The sequence below is a fragment of the Oryzias latipes genome, chromosome 10, assembly GCF_002234675.1.
Source record: "Oryzias latipes chromosome 10, ASM223467v1".
NCBI lineage: Eukaryota > Metazoa > Chordata > Actinopteri > Beloniformes > Adrianichthyidae > Oryzias > Oryzias latipes.
This window is the reverse complement of record NC_019868.2, coordinates 11,642,442-11,653,203: the sequence shown is the minus strand read 5'-3', so window position 1 is coordinate 11,653,203 and position 10,762 is coordinate 11,642,442. Positions and strand designations below refer to the sequence as shown.

Genomic DNA, 10,762 nt, shown 5'->3' with positions numbered 1-10,762 from the left:
AGCATCATGGAACCAGAATGGACAACAACGATCCCTTTTGATAAAGTGTTTGCCCATTTATGAATATGAACTTCTGAGCACATGGCCCCTACTGTTAAAATAATTGCCATGGATCAAAGTCTTTGCTAAATGTTTTTTTAAGTAATTTGTTGTGGACATAAATTTATAATCAAGGTATACTAAAAACTCAAAAATAGGACACAGTCTTTTCCTGTGTTGTTAAACTCTAATTAGTTGTCACCCACCGGAATGTGTACATTTTCCTGCTGACATTTTATCAGAGGAAGTGAAAAGCTTTCTCAACAACTGTAGGGAAGCATTTGTTGGTTTAACGCCCAAGACTTAACTAAAGAATTTGGTAGCAATGTCGGGACCTGAAAGTGCTCCTCACAAGATACATAAAACGTGGTTGCAGATTTTCATTCTGATTTTCTGCATCTGTCTTATGTTGAAAGGATTTATGGTTAAATGACTGCTGTTCAGCATTTTAAAGATCCAAACAAACCAACTATTTGAGGACAGAGATGCACCCAATAAGTTTATTTTCATGTTTTTCACATTTTCTTCATTACGAAGCTGTTTGTTGAGACATATTTAACATATTTGATTTCACATTTCAAAATAACAAGCGTTTTTATACCTTTAACTTGTGTGCATTTACACTTTAGAGCGCACATGTGGAACCAGTGTGTGATGTTCAGGCTCACTGTGATGGAAAATAGTGGAAGGTTTCTTTTGAAAAGAATTGCAGGAAGTTGTACATTGTATGATATGTGAGAACTTGACATGTGGTAAATTGTGGAAATCTGAAACGTTTGTGGGGTTTTTTCTATTCTTTCCAGTTGTTACTTTAAAAGTTTGTGTGGGACAAAGCTGAAGTCAAAATTATTTAACAAAAAGAAATCACTATGTCTATAATTAAATCTGTTTCCCCCCCACAAATTGTCCCATAAAACCAGACAAACAGAAGCAGAGTTTAGATGAGAAACAATGAAGGACTGTTTGAGTCTGTACACCAGGAGTTCATTCTGATCTTTTGAATGATAGCATGTTTTCAGGGTTCTAAGAGCAGTGAAGTATGGAGTAAATACATCATGAGACATTACAAGTTTCTTTCCACAGAACATTTTGTGACGATAGACTTTTTTTTCATGGGTTTATGCTGAGGCATTCAGCCACATCCTTCCGGCCTCTGTCCCACCTCCATTGTTTCAGTGAGGCCACAACAATGCAGGGTGTTAACCCTGCAAGTGGGAATCTGTGCATGGACTCTGGGTGTCATATGAGGTTAGAAATGAGAGTGTTGACGTGCTGCAAGAGATCTGAGAAAAAGGACACAATGACTGGCTCTTTTTTTCTCCCCATGTTGCGATTTTAAAGGACACGCGCGGAAACACAGAAAGGGAGGGTGAGGAGAGAGATTTACAGGGATTTATTTGGATTAATCCCCAGAGGAAAAGAGAGCAGATTGTGTACAAGCAAGCAGCAAAGCAAACCATAAACTGTAGAGTTGCTTCAGGCAAATATGTCTATTTTTGATGTTATGAAGTTTGTAATGAATTCATTAATGCAAGAACAAAGGTCAGCCAGAAAAATGAGCGGTGCTGTAAAATGCTCTGCTGCAGACCGTTTTGATTATTCACCATCATTTGATTTTAAGCTGAGAGAAATAAAAATGTAATGAATTTGTGTTACATTAATGGGAAATTAGTACAGTTGATTGGAGCTGTTTGGTTGTTCAAATAATCTTATTGAAAAATATTTTAAAAAAATGAATGAATGGAGTTGTACTGGGCTGCACACTGGTGTAGTGCTTAGCTCCTCACAGCAAGAAGGTGTTGGTTAAAGTCCTTGTTGGTTAGCTCTGTTTCCTCTCTCAGTCCAAAAACATGCTTCAGTGGTTGTTTGTCTGTGTGCCTGTGATGGACTGAAAAACTGACCATGTGCGCGTCGCCCTCACCCTGAAGCAGATTGGATAGACCACAGCCTCCTCTGTGATCGTGCACAGCACAAAGCAAATGCAGTAGATAAATGTTACCATACGTTTCACTATTAAATTAACTATTAATGGGGGGAAAAAAGTATATCACATGTAAATCACATGTTTCGGCTGTTTTCTAACTTGCAAAAAAAAATGTTTAGGTGTGCTTTTCTTGAACTGTAGCAGCAAATAGCAATTAACATTTTCTTGTGTTTGTTTGAAAAGGAAAGAAAGTATGAGATGATATAATTTAATAAGAATATTATATCAAATTATGTTGCAAACAAACTAAAACAAACAAAACTCCAGCCTAATCTTCAAACATCTTCACACACTTTGAGCAAAATGTCATTATAATACTGTATATATATACTTATTACAGCATGTATCCTATTAAGTATACTTTTAAATTGTTGCTGTAAACTATACATTGTTTGTTCCCAAAAGATTGCCCTGTGTTATTTAGATCTCGAAGAACTGTTCCAATTTACTCTTTTTTTTCTCCTTTTGGCTGTTCGCTACAGGACAATATCCCTCTGCATCCTCCTCACTGATGCCAGCCAAAACTCATGTTCTCTTTCACTACATCGCTGGAGTTCCTGCAGGAGTTTCCATAGGGCCTTGGTCATGGCAGTAGGAGTGCAGGTATCCTTTTGCAAATATATTTTATAGTTCATTCTTCATCTGAATCTTCTAAATCTCGTTTTCCTGTCTTTTTTCACCAAAACATTCGAAACAGTCCCTCTGATAAACTAATGCCTGATCCTACCTGTTATTGCCAGTCCTATAAAGAGAACCTAAACATGTTCAGCTCTGCCTCCAGTTTGTTTCTCAGAGCCTCTGTCTCCAAACCAACAACATATCTGTTCTCCCCAAAGTCTTCTGCACCTTTTCATTCATTCTTGATGACAACTCTAAACTGTTAGTCACACCTGTTCATCTCTGCATTATTCCAGACAATGCATTTAGAATTGTCCACCTTCTTCACCTTTACATTCTGTAACCTGACAGGGACACCTACATTATTAAAAACTCTAAATTTAGAATTTAGTCTAAAAAATTGTAAATTCTGTTTGGTTTGTGTATGTATACACCACTTAAGTGAGAGATTTCTTTTGGGGGGAAAAATTATCAACTTATTATAACATTATAGATATTTTATCTTTTTTTATTTTATTTTGCAGCCCCGCTTCATGATTTCATGCGATTGGCTGAGACTTCCTATGACGTCACGTCACCGGAAGCTCGTGTTAGTGTGTTGACACTGCAGAGCCCAAACCACAGAGATCGAGTACCGTTTTATCAGAGATGTTCGTGCTGTAAACTGCTTTTTAAGCCTACGGCAGTTGTTTGATTGCGTTTTATTTATTTATTGTTTTTTCTTTTCAATTTTGTGCCATGTCACAGTTTCGTCGTATGATAGTTTTTTTTTCTCTGTAAATGAACGGATGCTAACTTTGCTACCTAGCTAGCACTGAAGCTAAAGCCAATTATCGATGGCGAGTCCACCAAAGCCCAGCTAACAGAAACCAAAGAGTTACTTTTAATCAAAGGTTCTTACATAAAAACCAGTTCATTCAACGCTGAAAACAAGGTAGAAAATAGAGTTGTAATATTTTAACTTGTCTGAGTTAGTTTAATTTCTGCTGTTATTCACTTAACCTGCCTTAACTTAACCCTATTTTCTAACGTCCGGTTCTTTTTCTTCGACCTTCACAGATGGCAGTAGAACTGGATGTGTTTGTAGGGAACACCATCATCATGAGCGAAGAAGTTTACCAGCTCTGGTTGGATGGATACACAGGTAGGAGAGTAACAACATCCTCCGTTTGATCTTCTAATAACACTTGTCTGGTTGAGACATGATGTCATGTCTGTGACAGCTGCACAACATGAGAAGATGATCACTGTTAAAATTACTTAATTAAATAATTAAATTAATTGTTTGCATCATGGTCATCACAACTAAAGGGATTTGATTCACAAGTTAGCTTCATATTTAACATAGTTTGGATTGAGGATTTATTATTAATTTTAATTTCCAATACTAAATCTTTTTGTTTAGTTATGAAAAATAGTTTTTATCATGTAATGATCTAAAGTGGAACTTAATTTGATAAGGATATTATAACATTTAATAACGAATAGAACAGTAGTTTTGTTGCCAAAAAATTCAAGAAATTATTGTAATGTAAAATAAATCAAATTCGTGGATTCCAAAAGTCTGCATTGTAAACTTTACAGGTAAGGTTGATTTGATTCATTGTTCTTTTAAAAACTCTACTTTAGTGCCATGGCATTAGCTTTTGTATTCATAAATAATTTTGAAAGTACTTTTAGTTAAGTCATTTTACAATATAATAGTTTTTTTTCTTTAAATAGGATGATTATTTTTTTAACTTGGAAATTGCATGGAAACGATTTGATGCAGTTAGTATTTTTTAACATGCAAATAAATTATTATATAATAAATATTTTCAGCAAATCATAAATTAATCTATAAAAATGAAAGAAATTTTTTGCAAAGATGATGAAAATAAAAAAGTAAAACAAAGCATACATACATGACTTATTTGACTAAATAAAATATTTGATCATGAACATAAGAATAAGTATAATAAAGAAAATACTTGCTTCTGGTGTCTATTTTATTTGGAAAAATTAGGAAAATTGCCCTCTGTGGGTTTGGCCTTAGTAACTAAAATAGTATCTGAATTATTTTAACAAATAGAAGATTCTACAGAAATAAGAGAAATCTATAATTAATTTGTTCACAGATGAGTTAAGGATGACTCTGATTAGATGTATGAACACACTAACAGTGATTTTATAAAAACATGTAATCTGTGTCTGTTTATATTTTATATTAAAATCTAAGACCTCAAGAAAAAAAACGTGTAAAAGTGAAATTCACTGTTAATTTCACCGTCTGCACAGATTATACTCTTAGATTTTTATACTCTACATACCAATCTATTTGAGTCAAAGTAAAAAAGTCCAAATGTTGAGCTTTTAAGTGTATGATAATCATTCCTCATGAGAAGAAACCCCAAAGCGGTGTTTTGATCCATTCACGCATTTCTGAGTATTTCCATTAAAAACCTGCTTTCTGATCACCAGCCCATCCAATCCACAAATACAAATGAGACAAGCAAAAGAGCTCTGCAACGGAGCTAGTAAGAGCTATGTCCGGTGAATTGGTGCGGTATGGCGAAGCTTGGGAATCTTAAATCTTATGATATTTTTCTTATTTTCATCGAGACAATAATAAATCGATCATTCTTGTTTTTAGTTTTTCCCCTCTTGAACGCATGTGGGTCACAGAGACACGGAGATAGCGGCAGAAAGCGGCTTTTGCAGCAGGATGGACTGCGTATGTGAATGAATCCAGACAGGGAGACCCGATTACAGATGCTTTTGTGCTTTAAAAAAAATCAATCTGATCTCTAAACATCCTCCATGTCTTCCATGCAATGTAGTGCGGCACACACAGATAGAAATGTGAAGGTATCTGCTGTAAATCCTAATATTGCTCACATCCGTGTTTATGAATGACTTGACGTGAATAATCATTTCGTTCACACAACTTAATTATTGCGTGCGAATGAGATATTACTTTGCGGGAACAAGATATTTATTATTCTACCCATGTCAGGTCACGGGCTCAGTACAAAAGAACTCAGGAAAATAACAAATATTTGATAAATATTCCTCCTTTGGTGTGGCAAAGGTAATATATCCTCATTTACATAGATATTGTTTATTATAAAGGCTTCAGAATAGCATGGTTTAGGCCCTTTAAACACCTTTCTGCCAGCGCTCAGAAAAAACAAATGTGGATTTTTGTGTCCATGAGAAGTTAATCACTTTTAAGTTGGGCCGCGTGCCACGTCTGGCAAAACGTTCATGCAAATCTGCCCATAATCTTTTGTGTAATCTGCCTGACAAGATTAAAAAGAAATGAATGAATGAATGAATGAATGGGGGACCTGATCACATAACCTTCACAGAGGGTTTGTGGCAAACTCACCTCTTTTCTTATTTCTTGGGCTGATTTCTTTCGTGCCCTCCTCTCCCTGTCCTGCTACATTTGTCCTTCTGTTTCAGCCAGAATAAGCCTTTGAGTAAAATATTTGCAGTGTAATCCATGATAAAATTGTTTATTGTACTCTCATTCAGAAGATTGTGGAGTGTTTACTTACTTTATCATTGCTTTGATTTGTAAAAAATATTTATATCGGTTCATGCTTCTTATCTTATCTTATCTTATCGAGAAAGTGATGTATATTTCATTTCATCCACGTCTGTGGATCATCTGTAAATAAACCTGATTTTTCTACCAGTGAATGATGCAGTGAAGGTTCGCATGGAGGGGGGAGTCTTGGACGAGTTTGATGCTAAAGCAGATGTGGTGTTGAGCGATACCATGGACCAGTACCGGACTTTCCAGATGTGCGAGCGTCTGCTGCACAGTCCGACCAAACTAGCCAACCAGCTGCTGTTCCAGATCCCGCCTCACAGACAAGCCACGCTGATAGAGAGGTGATGACTTGGGTTTAGTCTTTCAAACTTTATGTCTCTTACTACAACTTTTCTTTTCTACTCCATGATCGTCCTTCACTCATTTTTAAACGACACGTTGAGAAGACCCTTTGTGCTTCTGCGTTTAGATACTATGCCTTTGACGATGTATTTGTGCGAGAGGTTCTGGGAAAGAAACTCTCCAAAGGAACAAAGAAAGATTTGGATGACATCAGTGCCAAGACAGGTGTGATGCTGAAAAGCTGCAGAAGACAGGTAAGAAAACATATCCCATGTTAAATGGTTTTTCATTATGATGAGTTGACAGTCTGTGCAGTTGTTCATGGAGCTGGTTCCACATTTGTGATGTCACTTCTTTTGAGTAAATCTGAAAAATCTTTCAGTTTGACAACTTCAAACGCGTTTTCAAAGTTGTGGAAGAGCTGAAAGGACCCCTGGTGGAGAACATACGTCAGCACTTTCTGCTGTCTGACAAACTTGCAAGGTAATTTCTGGGGATAATACTTAAAAAAAAAACCCAGCTCTGATTAGGAGACAAAATAATGTTGATAGCCTTCCATTTTTTGTTCTGGGTGGAGATTTTGATTCATTCAGAAGAAATAACGAATCAAAATTTTGGGATTTTTAAAATTGTTTTAGGGATTATGCTGCCATTGTTTTCTTTGCCAACAACCGCTTTGAGACGGGGAAAAGGAAGCTGCAGTATCTCACGTTTCAGGACTTGGCCTTCTGTGCCGGCCAGCTCATCAACAACTGGACGGTGGGAGCTGTCGGTGAGGCTTCTTGATTTTTCAGGGGGTTTTCTTCGCTGTTTTGCTAACATGATATGATGTATATTGATCCAAATATGGATCAAACCTCTTCTGCTCCAATATTACCCTGATTTAGCATCAACATAAAAGCAGAAACACAAGTGAAATTATTTTTCTCATAGTGGGAAATAAATTCAGGCTTCAAAGAGTTAACCAACATCTTCCTGCGGAATGGATATTGATATCTTGTAGGGTTTTTGTTGTTTGTTTATTATTTGAAGATTAAAAAATACCCAACAAAGCTGTAAACTAAGCAGGATTCTAAAGAGAAAAACAGAAAAGTCTTCTATGAATTTTTGATAAAGAAGTTAATGAGGCGCTCTGACCACCAGAGGTCCTTCAGGTCTTGCTGGTCGTCATAACGCATTAAATTAGACTTAAATGACACAAGCCAGTTATAGTCTGAATGGTGATATTATGAAAAAGCTTTTATTAAAAAAAAAATTACAACGTTTTTATAGAATCAGAAGGAAATAAAATCTGTTGGCCTGAATTGGCTCCTGTCTGTCTTTATCTAGATAACATGGTGGAGGACATGGATGTCGATCTTGATAAAGAGTTTCTACAAGAACTAAAGGAGCTGAAGGTTTTAATTACTGACAAAGACCTGCTGGATCAACACAAAAGGTACAAACACTTGTGTTTGGATGGGAAATCGTCCACCTTGTTCGTGTTTCTAACTTTTCAATCCGCCCTGCACTGCTCAGTTTGGTCTGCACTGCTCTCAGAGGGAAAACAAAGGCTTTTAATGAGATGGAGGCTAATTTCAAGGTGAGAGACATTACACCCTCTAGTTTCACATCCTCAGTGTAATCTGGTAATTGTGTTTAGACCGAGAGATCTTCATCTCTTGCAGAATCTTTCCAGAGGCCTCGTCAATATTGCTACAAAATTAACCAACACCAAAGACGTCAGAGATTTCTTTATTGATCTTGTGGAAAAGGTTAGTTCTTTTTTTTAGGTTTAATCTATGCGGCAGTAAAGAATAAAAATAGCTTCTTATAAGACGGTGCCCTGAAAACCTTCTCTCCTTTTCTTTTTGCAGTTTATCGAGCCGTGTCGATCAGACCACTGGACGGCTGCAGACATGAAACTCTATCTCACGCACTACACCAACTCTGCGCACATTCTCGACACCTTCAAGTCAGTCACTGTTATTTTTATGGATTTATTCTGCACTTTTATCAGTCCTGCCAGGGTTACATTGTTTATTTTTTCTTCTTTAGCTTTCCTGAAGTTCTCAAAGGCAGCTTGGCTTCAGAAAAGCTAAAGTGTGGGGATATTTAGGCAGCATCTTCTCTTAAAAACAGACATCTCTCTTCTGCCAGAGGGGGTCTCCCAGTCGCACCCACGATTTCTTAAACTGTAGTTCCCTTTTCTCTGATGCTATCTCTCAGGAATGTTGTTAAGGGTTTGCACAGCTCTGTACCAGTACTAGCTTAACAAAGAGATATTCATAGAGAAGCATATACCCCCTTGAATGTACTGAAGGGATGGAGATTGCCTCATTTACTCTGTTAACCCAGATTTCGTAATTACAGTTGGTCATGAGGCTCACTGTGCGTCACTCCTTTTTTTCCCTAAATATCTTGCCTTTTTCTGTTTTTTCCCCTCTCAGGCATCAGGTTGTGTGGGATAGATACATGGGCGTCATCAAAAGCTGCATCTTTAAAATGTACCATGACTGAGCTGCCTCCACCACAGCGTTCTCCTGCACCTCCACCCGAGACGAGAGGTTCTTCTCCTCCTTTAGTTCAGTTTTTTTTTATTCCATGTTCTGATCAGATTTTTCTAAAGTTCATTTTAATGGTCGGTTGTATCGTCAGTCGCTGTTGCATCTGTAAATTGTATTTTTAATTTCTAATAAGTGTTTGTGTTTTTTGTGTTTAATGCCCATCATTAAAGACCCACTCCAATGAAAATAGTGCTTGTGACATTTTTTTTCATAACAAACATACAGAAAATTATGCTTAAAATTGCATTTAAGAGGATTTATTCATTTAAATTATTATGAATTAAGAGCATTTTGAAAAAAGTTGTAGATGTGATGTAGAAGTTACTATGGCAAGCCACAAGCTCTCTGCTCCGCTCCATTGTGATGCATCCACTTGCAGCCAAATAGATCCATGTACATCTTTGTTTTCCTCGTCTGAGCTGGAATCTGGATCAAAACTGTACGGCTGGATAGCTCTGATATTGATTGCCATTTTTCTTGCACCCCTAATGTTGGGTTGGGGTTGTGAGGGGCTGTAAGCTAGCAGGAGAGAGCACATAAGCAGAAGGATGGTTTGCTTACTCTGCGCCAACAGTCCCACCCACAACTCTGAGACAAATTTCGAATGAACTCCCGCTGCTCTGCAGAAACTATGTCCTAGAAAATGACAATTTTTTTATTTAGCCCAAAAACATCATTATTAAAAGATCACTAGGAACACTTTTAAAATAGATTAAAATATGATCATAGTGGGACTTTAAGTGCTTTTTTCCTGTCAAAAGGAATTTATTGTTTCGTGTTGAAACGAGGGATGAAAAAAGGAGATGCAAATCATGCAAAAACAGTTTTAACACTTAAGGCCTTTGAAAGTCTGGCATTCACTTAGGCCGTTTATGATCCTAAGTAATATTCACCGCGTTGCTTTTGGGATGAGTGAAGACTCCAGACTGTGTGTGGGATGTCTGTGGCAAGACCACAACCATCCCAGTCGGGGGATTTTTACCAACATCCCCCATATTGACAGCTGTCATCTCTGCTGCCGCAGCTGGTAAACAGGCAGAAATCGCTTTTTAAAATTTATAGATTTAAAAAAAAAGGTAGAGTCTGCTACTCTTTAAAATTTGGTTGTAAATCTAAAAAAAATAACTACGAGGCTAAAAGGTAAGCCACATGACAAGCTTTTATTTTATAAAGCTCCACGAGGGATGACCTTGTACTTTGACCTTTAGGTTGACTGAGTTTTCAGTAACAGCACCTTTTCTTTAGGGCAACATCTCGACCAGTTTGCTTCATAAATGACAGATTTAGCAAGAAAACAAAACTCGATTTGCAGCCCAGCATTACACAACGCTACAGAGCGAAGTCGACGGCCGTTTCGTTCTGTGTATTATCTCAGCACCAACAGTTTATTCTATGAAACGAGCTGAGAAATTTTCCGAGTCAGTCTCCCCACACTCACTCTCCTCCACTCTATAATTTTTTTGTCCACATTCCATTAACTTTGCTCTCCCCAGCTATAAATATCCGTGTCAGATTGGACCAGAGCAAGAGCTTTGGTTGCTTTATGGGGGGGGGCGAGGAAAAGATGGGGGAGGTAAGTATAGATAAATGGGGGGTACATGGGAAAGGGGTGGGAGAGCTTGGGGCTTTTGCGGGGGTTTATTTTAAATGAAACCAGGTGTGTTGTGGGACCAGTACGAGGAGGACGGGGGG

The 10,762-nt window shown here is 37.4% G+C and overlaps 1 protein-coding gene across 2 annotated transcripts; it reads left to right on the top strand.

The window, feature by feature from the left end:
* Nucleotides 1-2,532: 2,532 nt before the first annotated feature.
* fibp (FGF1 intracellular binding protein) lies at nucleotides 2,533-9,251 on the top strand. 2 transcript variants are annotated; one of them, XM_020706470.2, is made up of 11 exons: nucleotides 2,533-2,626; nucleotides 3,701-3,785; nucleotides 6,325-6,523; nucleotides 6,652-6,778; nucleotides 6,907-7,007; nucleotides 7,163-7,296; nucleotides 7,854-7,962; nucleotides 8,043-8,106; nucleotides 8,192-8,278; nucleotides 8,381-8,478; nucleotides 8,954-9,251. In XM_020706470.2, the coding sequence occupies exons 1-11, from the start codon at nucleotides 2,609-2,611 to the stop codon at nucleotides 9,021-9,023; spliced, it is 1,092 nt and encodes a 363-aa protein (XP_020562129.1). In that variant the 5' UTR covers nucleotides 2,533-2,608; the 3' UTR covers nucleotides 9,024-9,251. The 2 variants fall into 2 exon arrangements, with proteins under 2 accessions (XP_020562129.1, XP_004073184.1); XM_004073136.4 differs by lacking the exon at nucleotides 2,533-2,626 and adding an exon at nucleotides 3,219-3,575.
* Nucleotides 9,252-10,762: the final 1,511 nt, after the last annotated feature.